Here is a 20981-nt window from a genome sequence, read left to right on the forward strand (position 1 = left end):
TCTCTGAAGCGTTTTGTAACGCTTGACAATGAAACAGAGCAAAAGAAATGTATTTTATTTGTTTGAATGGATAAATGGAGGTCAAATGAGTGTGTAATATGAGGGAAGGAGCGGGGCAGATACTGCATTACGCTAGACTGAGCTTCGCAGCATCTCAGGTTGCTTTCTTTGTAGAAGCTGCTCTCTGGTGAGCTGCCATTTGCACTGTGAATAATCACGATGTGTGTATGTGTACGTGTGCGTGGTATGATGGGAGAGGCCTTTCAAAAGAGCCAAAAAGGGTTATTTTCTGCCTTCATTCCCCTTCGTCTCTGAATGAGGGTTCAAACAATGAGCGCAGAGCAGCACCTACAGGCCAGGTCTGTTGGTCGCTTGAATGCGCTAAGAATGTACTCGTGTACATACGTGTAGACGTAATAGAAAGGGGAAAAGTATCAACAAATGAAACAGAGATTCCAAGAGGCTGGAAGAGTTGCTCATTGGTTACAGAATTGGGAGAGAGGGAAGAGATGAATGAGGGGGGAACTGATTCATTTCTCCAACAAAAGCTGTGGAGAACCAGAAGAAAGCAAGACAGAGTGTGAGAAACTAGAATCTTCCAGCCACAAAAACCAATTCACTATTGCTCTGTCAGGAAGATGAAACACAGGGGATGTCTGCACTCTTTCATAAGGATGTGAGGTAAATCTATACCTCTGACTCTCTCTGGTACTCCCTGCATTCAGGGAATGAAGGGCTTTGCTGAAGGGTGGTTTGTTGTTTGGACATTAGATACAGGAATGAATTGGTTTGCGTAGACGTGGAATGAATAATGTCTCTTTTTGTTTGAACAAGACCTTAAGCCCGAGCATTAAAGTTTGGTATGCAACTTTACCTGCACCATTTGTGCTATAGACATTATTGGAACCTAAAATTACTTGGAGAAATATGGTATTACTTTAAGCATTCCAGCAGATTATAAAACAAAAAAATTAAATATATAAATCATATAATAAAACAGACAGTATATATGATAAAAATATATTATAATCTAATTTAAGAATATTCTAAACCTTCTGCCAGTGGACTTGTTAGCCGCCCTACTCTGTTCTTTTTGCTGCCTTAAATTTGTGGATAACATTTAACTGCTTCTAAATTTCAACTTTCTATTTGACATTTTATCCAGTGGTGAGTTTCTGCAACTTATTTTAAGGAGTTGAAGTGATGTAAAACATAAAACAAAATGTAAACAACTTGGCTGCAAAATAAATAAACTAAAAATTAAATAAATAAATAAATCTGCCTAGAACACTCAGCAATGTCCTGGCAGGGTGTTTGCCCAATTTTTTGCCACTTTGATAGTTTGCACTTTCAAACTTCTTGAAAAATCGATTGAATATAATTTTTCCATCTCAATGTGCACAGAACTGCTGCATTCTCTTATACTGTGTGTAAATGTACAGTACAGGATGTGATAAAACTCATTCCAGACAATAGAAATGTTGTGAAAACTTGTGTACTAACTGCACTACCATTTGGAAGTGACAATTCACTTCTAATCTTAAAACCCTTAAGTGTGAACAACAGTAAATACTGGTTTCCCTCTGGTGTGCAGTCACTTCTGTCCCTAGGACACATGTATTGGTTCTTTCAGAATGGAATACCCAATAACAACAATTACAATATACAATAAAATAGACTTTCATCTAAATATGGATTGATCACAAAGTCAATGGACAGCACAAGCTATGACTATGGAACTAGTATGAAACTGTGAATCCACTTAAAACAGTTCCAGCTGAAGAACCGTTTGGTATTCAATAAGTATAATACAAATATTCTCTTTCATGCAGTACATACAGAGCACAAACACTGTAAGTGTTTCCATATAAACATACAGTATAAACACACCACATACACCAAAACAAAAGTTAACCTATGCACTGCCCAAACACAACACTTCATTCTGATTTGTCATTATTCAGATGGGCCAAAAACACCTTTTGTCAGAACTTTTGCTCTCTTGCATAGAACTGAATGCAGACATACAGTATGCTGATGGAATACTCAAATACTCTTTTGTTCTTGGAGAAGGTGACCTCATGAACCTGCTTCACTCTGCATTACCCACAAATCCACCTGCTTGCAGTCACAGCAGAGTCCTCACACCACCCTCATCCTCCCCAGATGGGGAATTTCTAATTCATCACCGGGGAAAGGAATGTTTTATAAATGGAGGAGGAAATGCCACTTTAACAATTCCCAGTGGTAAGAGACACAAGCACCTCACTGTAAGGACGGCCATCAGTCAGCTGGGACAAAGGCCGAGAGTTGTCAGGATGCAATTAAAAACAACTGGAACTATCCATGGACACATTTAAAGGGTTCTGGGGTGATGTACATCATTACGTACAGGCCAGAGCAAAACAAGCGCTGATTTGTGATGAGCTGTAAAACAGGTTGGAAAGACAGCAAAGCTATAACCTATAAGCTCTTCATTGCTGTATTGTTACTGTGAGTATTTACATTTACGCATTTGGCAGACGCTTTTATCCCAAGCGACTTACATTGCATTGTATAATACATTTGTTTCTGACTATGTGCAATTCCTGGGATCAAACACATGACCTTGGCATTGCTAGTGCCATGCTCTTACCAGTGAGCCACAGGAAAGTCATTTCTATTTACGGTATTTGTTCCATTTTTTCAATGTCAATGAAAGAAAGAAAGAAAGAAAGAAAGAAAGAAAGAAAGAAAGAAAGAAAGAAAGAAAGAAAGAAAGAAAGAAAGAAAGAAAGAAAGAAAGAAAGAAAGAAAGAAAGAAAGAAAGAAAGAAAGAAAGAAAGAAAGAAAGAAAGAAAGAAAGAAAGAAAGACATGGTTAATAAAGTGAAATAGCCAGGCTTAATGAAGTATCTTACTCAAGGTCTATAAAAAAGCCACAACATTATGCAAATAGAATGAAGGCTATATTGAACGGAGGAGTTGTTGTGAAGGAAGGCAACTAAACACTTAGAGCCAATACAAGAAAAAGGGAAATGGAAGATTAAATGGATATTTAAGACGGCAATAAACACATAATTGCTTAGAAGTTTGTTATAAGCCGTGGAGACAGTCTGACTGAATGTGATGTATGTAACTTGGACTTACTTTTGTATATCTAGTAAGCTACACATTCCCACAATATGATTTGTAAAAAAGACAAAATTTGTATTAAAAAATATATATATTTATGAAAATGTGTAGTTATTCTCAAGCTGTAATTGACATTAAAAGGACAGATTAAAAAAGGTAAAAGAATGTAGAGGCGGGATAGAGGTGGAAAGCAGATAAAGAGAAATAAGAAAAAATGACAAAGGTCCTGTGACTGTAGCTTGGGCGAGGCAGAGAAAGAGTACAGGCGGGGTTGGCGGCAGATTGGTGGTGTTCAGGCTAAGCTGTAATAGAGTGAAGCTCAAATGAATGAGTCTGTCAGGTTAAGCCCAAGCCTTGACTGACTGCTCCTTTCAACCCGCCAACAGCCCAACATTCAACCCAGAGGCCCTTGCATGCAAGACGACTCCCTAATGATGATGCATGACTCCTGGTGCCACGGGCCCTTTGGGTGGAGGGGTGGTGGTGTTCCGTAAGCAAAGTCAAGCTGTTGGGAATGAGAAACCACGACCACCTGAATCGCAAACAAGCAGCCAAACCTCTGTCACAGTCTTTTGAGTGGAGCAAAGACAGAAAAGTGTGGGGAAAAGAGTGAAATGGATGCTGGCAGTTGAAGCAAATGGATTGTGAAAATTAATAAGTGAATTCCCCGCAGCACGGTGGGCACCACAGACATCTCAATCTTCTTCTCTCAACCTATCGCTTTTATTTCTCACTGAAATGCCTCCCGCACACCTTAAGATGGTTCCTTCGATTGCATTGACAAAAGAGATGAATTTAAAAACATTTAGTATCCACAACTACGGAAACAGCTAACCGTGTTTGTAAAGTTGGTGAAATCATTGTTTGAAAATGATGTACGTTTTTTAAAGGTCCAGTGTGTCATTTTTTTGAGGATCTATTGACAGAAATGTCTTCAGAGGTGTATAAAGACCTTACATAACGAAGCATTGTGTTTTTATTACCTTAGAATGAGCTATTTCCATCTACATACACAGTATGGCAATCATTGATTGCAATTCGCAACCTCACCACTAGATGCCGCTAAATTTCATACCCTGGACCAATACATTTACATACAGTATTGTATATGAACAAACAATAGAAAATAAAATAAAACAACATAAGAATCAAGAAGTCTATAGAGATCATAGGCAAATACTGCACTTAGCCAAAAAACATTCTTTGGCCTTGATCATGCACTTAATGTGTACTTGCGGTCATGCAACAGCCAGCGTGTGCACATATCTGAAGTTTACGAGTCCTCACTGGCTCCATTTCTCATTTCATGATTCAGAAGAGTGCCCGCGAGTGGCCCTTTGGGGATGTTATGTACCTTTTTGGAGAGCTCAAACTGACACAGACTACAACTAAACAGTTTATCTGTCATAGTAACAGTACCTGCTCTTGACGCTCAAGCCATCGGTCCACTAAAGGATGGTTGGCACTGAGAGAGGAGCGGGCGTTTTCCCTCTGAAACTGGGCGGCCCAGGCGCTGGAATCACGAGGAAGGCTGCGGTAAGTATCCAGACCCTTACCCTGAAAAACACAACGCACAGAATGAAACAGAACAGTTTACATAATGTCGTCTGAGGTGCATGCAAAGACAGTTATAAAAGAAAGATCTTCAAGCCTTCCATCACTATAAACCTCCATGTTTTCATAATGTCGTGCCAAAAGTTCTTTACATTTAACTAAATACAATCATAACTGAGAGATCTTATTCCCAGCACAGTAATATTATTAAAGTGATAGTTCACCCTAAAACAAAAAAATTCCTCATGTAATTAAACTTCCTCATTAAAAAACTAAACTAAATGCAAAAAAATATTATAATTGACATACAAGAGAAGCTTATCTTGGATCCAAGCCCCGCAATGATATCATTCAGGCCACCTATATTAGTTTCCTAATTTCATTTCTTACCAATAAAGAGCTCCATTACAAGCTAGTTATTCACACTGTGCCTCTAAAGTCACACCGCATGGTTTCACAAAGGTGAAATAAAACGCTCCTCCAGCTACAGAGCGCAAATCAAAACTCAATTTCAAGAGTTTTTAGAGCAAACCTAAAACAGGTTCTTTTGTGACACAGCGGGCCGTAGCCTAGAAAGCCCACAGAGCAAAGTTGCTCCTGGCTAAAGACCTTGTCTGACAAATGAGAAAAAAAACTGTTATAGTACAAGTAACATGAAAATAGACATAAAGAGATCTCTCGGTGTTAGAAGACAGAATCATTTTAATGTTCCTGCCTGGTGAAATGATCAATATACTGTAGACAACTCTAGCATCAAACAGCAGGTCTTATGAATTAGGACGTCGTGCGGTGTGTTTTGTAATGAATGCATTGGCCAAACTCAGCAAAGCCATCAAATACAGCAGGAGGTCTGTGTGTTCCTGAGTTCAGGGAGAGATACTGAGAGACAGATGCTGCAATTCATATGAGAAAATGTCCATAAAGACCTTACAATGATTTGGATAAAATGTGCATATTACTTCAAGGCAAAAAAATCTTAAAGGGTGTAGCGAGGAAGGCGGGGCGAGAGCAGTGGGGCGAGTGTCAGCTGTGCGAACGCCGGTCCCCGCATGCCTCACGGGAGAGCTCGGGAGCATAAGAGGACGAGCGACCGGACCATCTAGAGAGAGGACCCGGGCCCGGAAACTGTTAAGTTTGTTTATGTTTGTGTGGCCGGCAGTCGACCGTGAGGTGGCTGCCGGTCTTTTGTTCTTGGATTATTGTTTGTTTATTTTTCATTAAAGTTTGTTAAATGTTCGCCGGTTCCCGCCTCCTTCCTTCCCTACACTGAACGTTGTTACATTGGTGCCGAAACCCGGGAGGAAGGAGGCGGGAACCGGCGAACATTTAACAAACTTTAATGAAAAATAAACAAACAATAATCCAAGAACAAAAGACCGGCAGCCACCTCACGGTCGACTGCTAACAAACTTAACAGTTTCCGGGCCCGGGTCCTCTCTCTCGATGGTCTGGTCGCTCGTCCTCTTATGCTCCCGAGCTCCCCCGTGAGGCATGCGGGGACCGGCGTTCGCACAGCTGACACTCGCCCCACTGCTCTCGCCCCGCCTTCCTCGCTACAAAGGGATACCCACAAATAAAAATTCCGTCATCATTAAGGCCCAATCCCAATTCTACTTTCTACCCCTTCGCCTACACCTCGCCCCTTCCCCTTGCCCCTTGAAACAAAGTGGCTACAAATTTTCCGCTAAGAAATGGGACACCACTACTACACTGTTATACGTCATCATATACGTCGTTGCTAGCTCGTTACGTCAGAGGACATGCGCCGATGCGCCGGGTATATGACATCAAAATATATTTTCTAATATCGTGCAATCAGTGCTGTCCGCTAGCAAACTTTTGCATTTTTTTTGCAAACGTTAAAAGAACATCACCGTAAATACTAACACAAGATTGAATGTAACATACATAAAATGAAAAATTGTCATAAAAATCCTTACTAATGGCAAAAATAACTTACATTTATGGGTCTGCTTGCTCGAGTGAGCAGCCATGTTGGAAATTTCTCTTAGCTCTTTGTTTGAAGTGAGGTCCCGAAAAATCTTCATTTGAAGGGCTATCTGGCCCTTCCCCTTACCCCTACCCCTCCAACCAAAAGAGAATTGAGACACCCCTACCCCTTCACGTGTACGCTCCAAACGGAGGGGTAGGGGAAAGTGTAGGGTTAAGGGGTAGAATTGGGATTGGGCCTTACTCACCCTCAAGTTGTTCCAAATCTGTATTAACGTCTTTGCTCTGATAAACGCAAAAGATATTTTGAAGAATGTAGGAAAGCAAACTGTTCTGGGGCACCATTGACTACCATTGTAATTTTTCCTAGTAAAGTAGTCAATGGTGCCCCAGAACTGTTTGGTTACAAAACATTCTTCCAAATATATTTCTTAGTGTTCAGCAGAACAACAAAATGTATACAGGTTTGAACAACTTGAGGATGAGTAAATGATGCCAGAATTTTCATTTTTGCGTGAACTATCCCTTTAATGTGTGTTTTGTTAACAGGGCGCATTTTTATTCATCCCACTGACTATAGTCGTCTGACAGTATCGACCAAAAACAGACACTCCAAATACCTCAAGCTTTTGTCACTTCACCCCAAAAACAACAATGAAGAATGAAGTGATCCGGTGCAGAACGAAAGGTAAAAATAACAGCTTAATTCCTCCGCTCTGCCGAAATGAGAGTGCGGTGTCTGGATTATAGAGGAACCGACAAGCAAAGTGCTTTTAAACAGGATTACCAGTGAACGCAGTGAGACGCACTAATCTCATCGCGGGCTGCAGTGTCACATTCCGAGTACTCCATCTTTCACCCCCCTCCCTTTCTCCTCCGTTTTAATTTGGAATATTGCTGTTTCCAAAGCACTGAAGGCTTGTCATCGCTGCGAAAGAGCATCCATTTTGCGAAGATAATTGGCCTCTTTTTCATTGGCTGCCCGAGGGAAGCAAGAGAGGAAAACAGAGAATGGGACGCTCTTTGATTCATTTAAAGCCAAGGGCACTGACCGTCGAAATGAGGCCCGGAACATGAGGAAAGGTACAAACAAAGGAGGCAGACTCCATTCTTCTAACCACAAAGACATATGAGTCCATAACCAAGAAAGTTCCAGGTTGGTGACAGATAGTGGAGAGGGGCATCAAGGGCATCTGAGGAATGATTCAAGTAAAAGGAAGCAGGGCCAGACATTTTCTACAAATTGCCACAAAATTGCTTGATAGGATCATGAGGCCCAAAACCTTAAAGGGATAGTTCACCCAAAAATGAATAGTCTCTTATACAGTATATTCACCTTCATGTCATTCAAAATCTGTATCTGACCCTTTTTTTCTGTGGAGCACAAAAGAAGATATTTTGAGAAATGTCTCGGTAAATTTTGTGTTCATACAATGGAGGTCAATGAAGGTTTGTTGTTTGGTTGCCGACATTCTTCAAAATATCTTCTTTTGTGTTCTGCAGAAGAATGAAAGCCATATGATGAAGGAATTTTCATTTTTGGGTGAACTATTCCTTTAAGCTCATTGATTTCACAATGGACCTTGTTATACGTTTCTGGGTTTCTCAGTAGCGGAAGTCGGGTAGTTGGGTAAACTTCTATAGCAGTGAATGGGAGACTACCACAAATATATACATTTTTTTGCATTCTCATTTGCTTAAATAGCAAAAGAAAAACTCAACAATAGTGTTTTCACTAATTTCAACAAAATGAAAAAAATAGAGAGTCTGATAACGGCAGTCAAAGGAGAGAACGATGTCAAATTTACAAAGACTTCCATAGACGCTGTATAAGAAACACCCTCGCATTACCATTAACCATTTTTTTAATTTGATGCAAAGGTAATATAATACAAAGTAAAGTGTTATAAACATACATTAAAAAAAAAGGAAAATATTAAAAATCTTGGAGGATTCACGATGCTGATGACCACTGAATGCATCATCACAGGCTTGTGAATAAAAGTCCATAGTAAAGAATAGGAAAAGCTCACCTTTCGTTCTAAGCTATTGGTTCCGCTGTTGGCGTTGACTTTCAGAAACCCTGCAGTGGTGGACCAGCGTGTTGGGTTCTTGCGGGAAGGTTCCTCTGGTTGTAGCTGGGCATCAGGCAGGCCAGCCAGGGCCGGGTCACTGCTACGTCGTACACGCAAGGGCATGTCTGAAACAGAAAAGTGAGAAAAGACCATTCTTGTTATTACCAAATCTTCACCATGTGTCTCCCTCACAACTTGAGCATCTTCAACCACCCAACGTACACACAAATAGAAAACACAGCGCATCACACCAGTTTCCAATATTTCATACAGAAAGGCCCTTTTCAGTCACACACAAGTGTAAGAGAGACACAGCAGTGCATTTCTGTCTGACACAAAGCCAGTTCCTCTGAGCCTTGCAAAGAAAGGCAGTGGCAATGAGACAGTTTAAGCTGGGACTGTTCTCTGACACGCACACACACCACACACACACTCTTCTGAAACAATTGGGAGATGAGAGACACGGGTCTCCATGTGCTGCTGAGCTGTAATAGCTTTGAACTGCAGGGCAGGAGAGGGGATTAGTCAGATGCAGGTTCACACTTTCTGTCTGAGACAGCTCAGATCGGCAGACAGGATTGGAGTCTGAAGGTGCTATGGAGTCCACAATTCTATTCACACATTTGATGTATCAAATAGGGCTTTCACTAGAGACAACGACAAAACGGTTCATAGACTCAGAATACAATTCAGAAAATAGACAATACTGGGTTCACAATATTTATACAAATATCAATATGTATTACAAAACAGACCTTGTTATACAATTGACAATCAACTTATTTTTAACCTACTGTATGTAAATTAATAAAAAAATGAATAGGTCTGTCACTTAAAAATTCTAAATAAAATTTACAATAAAATTAAAGCTGCAATCCGTAATTTGCCTCTCTATCGCCATCTATGTTTGAAACATTACATTGCAGACTACTTGCAGATACGCATCTTAAACATATAACTACACAACAGTAAATATACACATAATTGGTGTAATGTACAGTGTTTGGTAAGTATTTGCAGTACTTACAGTAAAACAGAATTTACATCTGTCTGTCTGTAACTTTTTAGGCATGTTAAAAAACATTTCCCGAAAAAATCGAACCAAACGGCTGAAATTTTAAATTATTATTGTAAGTTTACCTTTGTGAATTTTTGTAAGGTAAATAGAGGGTTTTGAACCTTGTTTGTGTATGTTTTTGCTTAATAACAAAATAATGTCTATCTTTTACCACAAAAAAGTTACAAATTGCAGCTTTAAGAAACCACTTAAGTAAAATAAACCCTAAGAGAGAACTTTTTAAAGCAGTAAAAGCACAAAATAAAAAAACAAAAACATTTTATATGTTGACATAGATCACATGTTGGCAGCCCAACCAACCTCCCCCCAAAATCACTTTACAACACAAATCTTTCAATGACTGCACTGTACTGCATTGTACAAAATGTAATTTTACAGAATTTTACTGTTATTTTTAACAGGTTTTTCACGTATAATGTAAAAAAAAACATGTAATTTGACCAAATTTGACTGTTTTACAGGTTTTTCACATACTTTTGAAATACAGTAAAAAAGTTTGAAAAAGATTGGAAATTTACAAGACAACCGTGAAAACCTTATTTTACATGAAAAAAACGGTTATTTTACTGGCGCCCCAGCAGCCAGAAAATTGTAGGGTCTTTAACAAGACTCTTTTACAGTGTGAGTTCAAGAAAAGTTCACAAATAACTTTGCTTCAACTACAACATGCACACAGTTTTAACAGTAGAGTCTCACTGACTGTTCGAGGCTGAACACCTGCAGAAGCTCTGAGCACTTGAAAGTCCTCAGTTCTGTGGTCACCGGGTTTATGACTCGCTATGAGTGTACACGACACGGTACTTTCAGAATTATGCAAATGTCCCAGCAACCACCTGCCACCCCTCCGTGTCCTGCTACAGCATATGCCCATCTGAGACCGTGAGTCTGCATATGCAACTCAACACAAAATCCCACTCGAACAGTAATAAAATATCCGGTCAGACACATTCTACTTATAGAAAACTCAAACCCAAGAAAAAAGACAAACCTGCTCCACGGGAGGCCATGGAGGGGCGTCAGTAATGTTATTCTTTAATTATGACCAGAACTCAATAATGATTTTTAATACACTTCCTCTTGTTCACGGTCAGTTCACATTTGCTTCATGGCTCCAATGACGGGGCCCCTTAATAAGAGCGTAACCGTATAACTCCAACCCATGTCTGAGATTATATTCAGTATTGAGTCAGAGGCCAATGCAACACAGAGAGATGGTTTAGGAAAAAAATATAATGACATCTACATGCGTTGCTTTGGCCTTCACAAAATTAGATTTCAAATGACTAATGTCAAATGGGTAATAACAAGAACTGACAGGCAAATTGGATATAATGGTTTCAGGAACCTAATGTTGTGATTATTTTAAAGCTAAAAAAGGTTTTGCAGGTGGTGCAGCTGTTGAACTGGCAAGGTTTGCTTGAGAATTGTGTAGTTTGTATCACAGCAGAAAGAAGGAAAGGCCTAAAGGTATCTCTGGAATCCATTACAGACCGGGTCGAGACATCCAGTCTTGGACAGATACAGTATTCCAAATCATTTTAAAGATGAAGCCTGAGTAAACCCACATGAAACTTCTCGACAAACCTCATACATCATTTTCTCTTTTTGCAGTTCAAAATGCTTATTTTGACCAAATATGGAATTCACAAACCAGATTGCTTTGAATGCACTGTGTGAACAGGTGGTTGTTCATCTGATGCTTATGTTAATTCGCTTGTTTGATATAGTGAAGAATTTTTTTTATTCATACTAAATGTGAGCAAATAGATACAAGTCATGAATTCCAACTACTCAGGACATTCCCATCCAAAGAAAAACATTTGGGATTTCAGCCCAAAAGCTTATCAATAGATTTGAAAAAATGATTAAATGAACATGGCCAATAAGCACAAGATCGAATATGTCCACGTATTTCACAAAAACTGACCCGTTTTGCACAATGGCCGCATCCATTGCACAAATCATGTGATGCCGCTCTGACTATGGCTTTTGTCTTGCATCCAAGTGGTTTCTCCGTACACACCAGTTCCCCCCCTCCTCTTTCCCACTCCACTAACCAATATGTGTTCCTAATGTGTGATTGGATTAGCTTTCCTCACCCCGAAATTGGCTTCTCCTGCGTTTAATAACCAAGACGACCACTTAAAGGCCTGCACCCATCGATCTCAGGTGTGTTAGGGGTACGGCCAAAGCCTCTAATGAGGACCAAGGACCAATTTCACCCCTCCATGGAGGATTATGAATAGTGAGGGAGCATAAGTGGGAAACACAGGCCGGCAAACAACCTCCACACCGAAGATCGGGTTTAATCTCACCAAGGACTCCCTCTCAGACACTATATATACATCTCTAATCCACCGCCTCTCTTCGAGGGCCGTGCGTGGAGATTTGTGGATTAGTCTGTAATTAAAGCAGCACATTCACCGGTATCTCGGAACGATCCATAGCAAGGGCGGTATTGACCGTCATGGCCCCCCACTTTAATATCTGCACGGGATCTGATTCCAACCACTTATAACATAGATGAGAGTCTTCATCCTCCATGTGCTCCTTACTCTATAAAACTTGTGTTTTGTTTTGCTGAGTTGGCACTAATAACTCGCGATTTACTTCCGACTTTTCAAACGCAGTGCTTTCTAATATATTACGCACTTCTTCCAATCATTTAAATTGCTCGTGTCCATTTTGTCCTTGCGGGTGCGTTACCTGCCAAAGGAAAGTGTCCCTGACTGGCTGCCAGTAGTGGGTAATGGAGAGGACAGGGAGTGCTGAGGAATACTGATAAGCCAACACAGATGAACGGGAACGCCGGGAACCGATGCCCTTTCTAGATTTCCAAAAAGTGAGTGCCTAAATCAGGCATAATTTTATGGATAACACTCTTAAAAACAAAGGTGCTTAAAAGGTTCTTCACAGCTTTGCCATAGAAGAACCATTTTTGGTTCCACAAAGAACCATTCAGTCAAAGGTTCTTTAAAGAACCATCTCGTTCTTACTTTTTATAATCTAAAGAACCTTTTTTCACCACAAAGAACCTTTTGTGAAACATAAAGGTTCTTTAGATGTTCAATTCAATTCAATTTTATTTATAAAGCGCTTTTCCACAATGTGCATTGTTCCAAAGCAGCTTTACAGGAGAAAATAAGAAAATCTGAAAAACATAGAAAAGGTAAAACACAGCACAGTGCATGGTGTTTATAGAACAAGCAAGATTTTTCTAGTAAATAATATGTAATAAATGCAGTTTCCCGGTGGTTTATTTAGCATATTTCACACATAGATGTTAAAGGTTCTTTATGGAACCAAAAGGTTCTTCTATGGCATCAAATAACCTTTTGAAGCACCTGTATTTTAAAGAGTGTACTTTAGATATTATAAACATGACCTTGGTCTGAAGATTCTTGCACCGGCCAACGTTTGAACATTTAGAGGGCCGAGGAGTATAATTGAAGGGGCTGACTTAATAAAATATGAAATATTGTCTTCAGCGGAGCATTTTTTTAAAGAGCTAAGTGTCACCAGAGCATCCATATTGATATCTCTGGAGGGATTGGGCAGGAACCTCTTTCAACCGTATCTCAACCTACATTTGCATTTGCCACTGGGGTACAAAAATTCCTCTTCAAGGAGATATATAAGCCTTTAAAGTATTGGAAAAAGGCTTTGTATGCATGGGAGCAGCGGGAATCGTGAAAGGGCTTCCACATTAAATGAATATTTTGGAATGTGTTTAAAAAGGAGAGTAAACTAAGATGGCTAACTATCCAACAGATTTATAACTTCCCACTAGGTTAACTCTCAATTTAGTTCATCTTGACTAGATGTGATAGGTATACCCTGTGGAAATTTCTACCTCCTGGGATGTAAGGAGGTGGTCTGTAGTGACATGCTGTGGGGATTTTGAGGCGGATGTGGAGAAAGCGCTTCCTGCTTGACTGCTGAAGAGTGTGATGGGACAGCGTCCATTCGGTTTGACATGCTGGTAGGTGAAAGGTTTCAGATAAAATACAAGTGAGCGCCGTGATAAGGAATGAAAACTTAAAAACTGTCCGACTGTGAGTGTGAAAGACATGGGAATTCAAGGACAGAGCAAGAAAACAAAAGAAAAACAAAGAGAGACCGATTCAACATTCTCAGACAGCTAAAAACTTCAGATACAGACTGAATTATAATAAATTACACAATAAACAATTTGTATGAGCAATTCTGTCAGCTACAATTAAAGTTTTGTCATTTATCAGTTATTAATAATGGTTGGTTATAAATTAATTAAATTTTAATTTAATGAGACAACTTGAGAAAACAGATGTGTTTTATTAAACATATTGAGCAAAAGCAAAGCCAAAGACATAAATCAACTCTTACTGTAACCACATCCTTAGGGGAAAGAATACAAAACACAGCAATGTTTTCTCTGGCTCTCTAAAAGGTTAAAGGCACAGAATAAAAAATGAAAATGTGTGTGTCCAAAAAGACAAAAATCTATCCCTTTAAGAGCACACAAAGCAAGCAAAGAGCTGTTAGGGATATTGTATTACACAAAAATGTGTGGATTTTCAGGAGGAGCGTGACCTAACAAAGTGAGAAAGTGTAATAAGTATATATAACTATTAAATAAACATCCAGTTTGTATAAAACAAAGGGTTTAACAAAACAAAACCGGGAACTAACGGCCAGATTTCACCAAGTGAAACCTGACTCATCTGGGTCGACGTTTCCCACATGCTGGGGACAGCAATCAGTGTTACACCGGGGAGGGCAATTAACTCAACACCGAGTGGCAACACCCCAGCCAGCGTCACCACCAGGCTAGTGGAGTGGAATGAGAGCACAAGTCCCTGGAGGCAAGCCAATCAGCTAACCAAACATTTCTGCTGAGCTATAACCAGCCACAGCTCCTCTAATGTAAATACCATGGAGCCATTTTCCCAACAGGATATAGTGAACTTGTCCGACGAACTATATGGAAATGTAATACTCTAGGTACCACTGTCAGTCAAAATCAGAAATGTTAACTGTATTTTATAATAGTGTGAATTATTACATTTCAATGCTGCTGTAAGCATTTTTTACTACCATGCATAAAATATCCAGACAGCCTGACAGAAAACACTGAAACACTGGAGGTGTCCTGAGATTTATTTCAGATCTTAGAGAGCGTGATGGGTTGTAGTGTGGTAGAAGCTCTGTTATGTAGGTAGGGGCTAAACCGTTTAAGGCTTTATAAGTGATTAAAAGAACTTTAAAGTCAATATGATACTTAATGGGTAACCAGTGAAGGCTTGATAACATTGGGGTTATGTGATCGTATTTTCTGGACCTGGTTAGAACTCTGGCAGCTACATTCTGAACTAACTGTAGTTTGTTTATTGATGATGCAGGACAACCACTGAGCAGTGCATTACAGTAGTCAAGTCTTGAGGTCACAAATGCATGAATAAGATTCTCTGTGTCAGCCACACATAAAATATTTCGTAATTTGGCAACATTTCTAAGGTGGAAGAAGGCTGTTTTTGTGACATTTGAGATGTGATTTTGAAATGACAGGTTGCTGTCTAATATAACGCCGAGGTCTTTAACTGTATTTGTTGGAGTAACAGTGCAGCCTTCAACTTGCAGGTTATAATCCAAAATATTCTGCTCACGTGTCTTTGGTCCGATAAGTAATATTTCTGTTTTATTAGAATTTAATAGAAGGAAATTACAAGTCATCCAATGTTTTATATCTTCGATGCACTCTGCCAATTTGGATAGCTGGAAGGAATCATCTGGTCTTGATGAGATATATAGCTGAGTATCATCTGCAAAACAGTGGAAGCTAATTCCATGTTTTCTAATAATGTTTCCAAGGGGCAGCATGTATATGGAGAATAGCAAGGGTCCTAAAACCGATCCCTGAGGTAATCCATAATTTACTTGCGTTAGTTTTGATGATTCCCCATTTAAATGGACAAATTGATGTCTGTCTGATAAGTAAGATCTGAACCATTGTAGTGCCTGTCCCTGAATACTGGTATAATTGTGTAAGTGATCTAGAAGTATTTTATGGTCTACAGTATCGAACGCAGCACTAAGGTCGAGCAGGACTAGGAGTGAGATGTTAGCTTTATCTGATGCTATAAGCAGGTCGTTTGTCATTTTAACGAGCGCAGTTTCAGTACTATGATGCGGCCTAAAGCCTGACTGAAATTTTTCGTGTATGTCATTATTTTGTAAGAAAGAGCACAACTGAGTGGACACTACTTTTCCTAGTATTTTAGACAGGTAAGGGAGATTTGAAATCGGTCTATAGTTTCCTAGTTCATTGGGGAATAAGTCACATGGAAAGACAAAGAATTTGGACAAAGGGTCTGAAAAGATCATCTCTGGTCAGACGAATCTGGTAGGGTGCGAGTGTTTATCTGTGACAGAATTTACTTAATTTAAAACATCATTAAACATGAACTAAAGACACTCTGAGGTAAAGAATAATGATTCACTGATGCATGTGTGGTCAAGTAATGCATACCAGAAACACACAATGACATACTGAACTCCCACATAACATCAATCTAAACGTTTAGGCCATTCCCAACTTCCCCACTCCTTCATTGTGCTCCAGATGAAAGCTTAGTGTAGGGTCAGAAATCCTCAGCAGATATGGCCACGGGGTCTCACTGTTGATTGCTTATTGAATTGTCGACTGCATACCCAATTAGAATCATCTCTACCATTCTGTTAGACAAAAACCACATGTTTGGATGCAGGACATGGAACAGAGAAACAATGAAAGAAGAAAAGGACTGCTGGCAAAAACCAAATCCACAGAGGAAAAGTAGGAATACAAAGACAAATGTTTCGTTCAAACACAGACGTTAGTTTAATGAGCAGATGTTGTAATTTGGAAGGAGATAATGTTTCAATCTGTTCTGAGATTTTTACCCTTTAAGTTTCTATTACAAATGGTACCGCAGCCAACACACTGAGTGTGAAGGAATGCTGACAGGGAAAAGGGAATTATGGGTAATCTGACTTTCATGTTGCATTGATGCCAAGTTAAAAAATATCACATACACAGTTTGGCAGGAAGAAGTAGTTTTCTTACTCCATGTTGGTTAAATTAGTGTTCTGCGTTATTTTTTGCTTTTTATCAACACATGACATGCATGTAATGCTGTTGAAGAATAAATCGTACATGTGTCCTATATGGTGTGACACGCAAGATTTAGAAAACAAACTACCACTGCTTTTATCAATATTAATATTTATCATATAAAATAGCATAAGAGAGATTTATTCTTCATTTTTTGTTTCATTTTTCTAAATACTTGCTGTCACACCATAGGACAAATTTGCATATAAGTCTGTCAACTACCCTTGGTACAGTAATGCAATGCCTCACAGGCAAGCATGGCCGAAGATTTAAATGGAGAAACTTTTATTCTTGTCATTGGAGTTTCACAACTCTTGCGACCAATGCTGACCCCACAAAATTGTTAAAGGTGGGGTAAAAAGCTATTTCATGCATTCTGACTTCTTAACAATGTTAAACGTGCTGGCTTCTCAAACTCAACAAGGTCAGCTTGTCAAAAAACGAGTTGAACGTATGACGTAGTATTTCTGTGCTCGATTCACTTCGCTAGGGTTCGTACAGGCTTCGGAAAGTTTTTTTCGAACATGGATTCCTGTTTTGTAACATGGGTTCTTTGTCCCTTTTTGGACAATTCTCCAGTAAAAGCACGCCCACGCGTCATAAACCGAGCGAAAGAGCACGTCCACGCGTCAACCAGCCATCGTGACAAAGAGCACACCCATCAATGCCGCTTCACTCGGCTGATGGAAGTTCAGGTGTTTGTTTGTTCACTGCATTTCGGTGATGAATGTTTTATAAACGGTGGATATAACGCTGGATTTGGAGATTGTTTGAAAGTGATAGATGGCGCGGTCTCAGCGCTAAAAGATGCCGGACCTGAACCACACACGGTAAGTCAAACGAAGTCATATGTCTGTGTTTTGTTGGCAATCGCCACGTACGTGCATAATGTAAACACAAACTTATAGTGAATCAACAGTTATGCAGGGATAATGCGATGATGTATTGTGTGCTTGTGCCCCCTGCCCGCCTTCAGCAGCTCGTCTTTTTTTTTGGAAAAATCGTATACCTGTATCTCTCTTTTATAAATTTGATCAAACTAAATACTCTTTGAAGATACAAAGTATGCAAAACTACTGTATAGGTACTCAAGATTAATATGAGATTGGCAGAAACTGCGTGTGTTATCTCATCTTTAACCATTCTATTATATTTAACTCCTCCATTATATTTCACAAAAAGGTAAATAATAACATACTTAAAAAATAAAATAATAGGAAGCAGTCTTAAAGTAAATAAATATAAATCACTTTTATTCAAGTTTTTTTGTTAAATTTTCTAAAAAAAATTAAATCATCAGCATACCACAAATGTGGTGCATGTACTCTTTGACAATAACCTGATCTATTCTTTTAAAATTAAGACATAAAACAAGTACAAACAGCCCTAAACACTCTTTAGCTGCATATGATGTTGTTAGCAATCAAGTGAAAATACAGAATTTTGGAAAATTGCTTCTTGATTGAGGAGATCAGTCAAATGGATTTGTGTTATAATGTCACCAGCTGTCAAGAAACAACAAATCCTCTTGAGTATGAAACTGATGTGAGCCTAACAATGATGCCATCTGAGTCCGGTCAGTCCATCCAATCAATGAGGGTATAGTGCCTCACTAAAATATAAACTATATCCACATTTAAATGTTAAATATGATTCGTCAAAATAAGAATCTCACAATGTCAAGTCTTACATGCGTGCTTTTATCCAAAGCAACGTATAATGGGTGCTCCCTGGGAAACCAAACCCATGACAAATGCAATGTTTTACCAGTTAAGCAACAGGAACACATCAAAAAACAGTATTTCCAGGAGAGTTCATTTCCATATATCATTTCAACTGACAAATCCAAATTTTGCAACATTACATTCTCCTGCTTTCCAAGATCAAGAAACTGAAGCGGCGTGACTTGTTAAACCTCTGACTATTCTTGAATCAATTCATCTTAGGTCTGAATGCTTCCCACCTCAGAACCTTGTATGGCTATTTAAATTGAATGTCAAAAATAATAATCCCAGAACGGTCAAGGGGAACCCCAAGAAAAATACTTGAGATCAAAGTGGTAATTCATGAGCCAAAACAAGCACTTGCTTTAATGACCCCATTATTTTTTCTTAAACATATCAGTAAGCATCTGGTGAGTCCACCTATGATAAAGTGTTATAATAAAACGGGAGGGTTAGCACAAAGCTAAAACAAACAGCACTTAAGAGTTTCTCGGGCGAGACATCTACTCCCAGGAAATTCCAGTGGGGTCCGTATGGACTTTCTCATGTGAAGCGGGTGCTTCATCTTATGAGCTTGACATTGTGTGGGTGGAGTCATCCACTCTCTCTCTCTCTCTCTCTCTCTCTCTCTCTCTCTCTCTCTGTAAGTGATATAGAACATACCAATTAGTAAAACAGATTTCAAACACAAGGTCGATAATCTCTAGAGCGTAGTACTTCTGCTGAGTGCCTCTCTTTTGCCTTCATTCAACATAACTTCCCTACAGCACTTTTGGTGGAATCATGTGTTTAACACGTGACATTCCCTCAACCCTCATTGTTGCATGACTCCGTGTAGGAGGCGTGTGGTTAGCGAGGGAAACGCAGCCTCCAAAAGCATCATTCTCCAGACTTGACTCATCGATGCCAGGATGAGACTGAGGCTACAGTCACCCAGACTCAACCACGCATGCAAATCACCACTTCATTTTATCAACACTTCACAAACGAATCATGGTTAGGGATTGTTAGCCCACGCTAAAGACTCTTACACACTACAGTACGATCTGATGGAGTATGACGGATAAGAACGTTTGAGATTAGTTTCATAAAGTTACATTAGGCGTGTGCCATTATCTCCGATGTCCTTGCCATGCTCCAGGTTTTACTTTCGTGAAAGAATCTTCTTTTGTGTTCTGCAAAATAAAGAAAGTGATACAGGTTTGAAATGACATAAAATGATGACATACTTTTTATTTTTGGAAGAACTATTCCTTTAAGTGACTTTCTAGTGATGCCATCAGCCAATCAGAGCTGTCGTGACGTCATCTCCTTGCAGCTTCAGAGTGATTATGATTAAAAACTGCCAGAATTCGATTTCACAAACTTCCTTTGGGTCTTGCACAAGTCAAACAACTGCCAATGAGCTTTCTCCTGTCATTATAGATCTCCCCAGTAGGTAAGTCACCTTGCGCTGTTTGGTTCAATAGAAAATCAGGACACTTGCCTATCTCAGCAAAATCGCGGAAATACGTTCGAAGATGAGGCTGCCGGAATCAGACTTGGACACGGACCATTTCCAATTTAATCTGAGTGTGTTAAAAGCCTAATATGTCATTTTGATGGCAGGACTTTCGTTGGAAGGCACAGCGAGACAGAAACAAAGTTTGGAAGTTAGCGGAGGCAATTTCCTGTGACGCACAGAGCGAGAGTGAATAGGAAACGGAGTGTACGGCAATCTAATCACAGATCATTAGCAGATTAATGAGAGGTCTGATTAAGATGATCCCCAGTTCTGACCCTCATATGACGAAAAAAAGAGACAACTTTCAGCGAGCGCAAGAGACAAATTCACACAAACTCTAATGAACTCCGGAGTTTTGACTCCCGTGTTTTTTTTTCAAATGCGCAAGCACAAATTATGTGGGTGTTTCGCTCTGACAGCACCGTGGGGATTGGCAGAAAGGAAAGTGATCCCGTCTTAGTTTGTATTCACAAAGTTGATTCCACTGATGTGCACTTCTCTTTATGTCAGCCTTTGTATTAAAGGCTTGAAATGCAACGTTCCCCATGAATGCAGATGGCTGGGTGACATTGCTAATGATTTACCAAGTGTCTCCACCGAAAAGATGTGGCGGGTGGTTAACAGTGCACTGCGGGCTTTGAGCTGAATCTGAGTCTCTTTCAGACTTCTGCAGGAGTTGACTTAGCATGTTTGTGCTGAAGAGGACAAGGGGAAGAAGGCAGCAGGTGAAATGAAGGTAGATACATCCCATATCTCAATAATTTTGAGAAAAGTGCCAGCGAGACAAAAAATGGAAAGATGACAGTAGTGTGAGTGCAGAAAGTATCGCACTTAAAAATTGATTTCGTATT

At 39.5% G+C, this 20981-nt stretch overlaps 1 protein-coding gene across 4 annotated transcripts in view; it reads right to left on the minus strand.

The window, feature by feature from the left end:
- The window catches only part of pard3aa (par-3 family cell polarity regulator alpha, a), a 426846-nt gene that overhangs the window by 249641 nt on the left and 156224 nt on the right, over positions 1-20981 (minus strand). For all 4 annotated transcript variants that reach the window (XM_057322206.1, XM_057322207.1, XM_057322205.1 and 1 more), the window contains 2 exons: positions 8651-8817; positions 4533-4670 (listed from right to left, as the gene is read on the minus strand). In XM_057322206.1, coding sequence (XP_057178189.1) covers positions 4533-4670; positions 8651-8817 — 305 coding nt within the window. The remainder of the gene's footprint in view (positions 1-4532; positions 4671-8650; positions 8818-20981) is intronic.

Source organism: Triplophysa rosa, linkage group LG23, assembly GCF_024868665.1.
Source record: "Triplophysa rosa linkage group LG23, Trosa_1v2, whole genome shotgun sequence".
In the NCBI taxonomy this organism is placed as follows: domain Eukaryota; kingdom Metazoa; phylum Chordata; class Actinopteri; order Cypriniformes; family Nemacheilidae; genus Triplophysa; species Triplophysa rosa.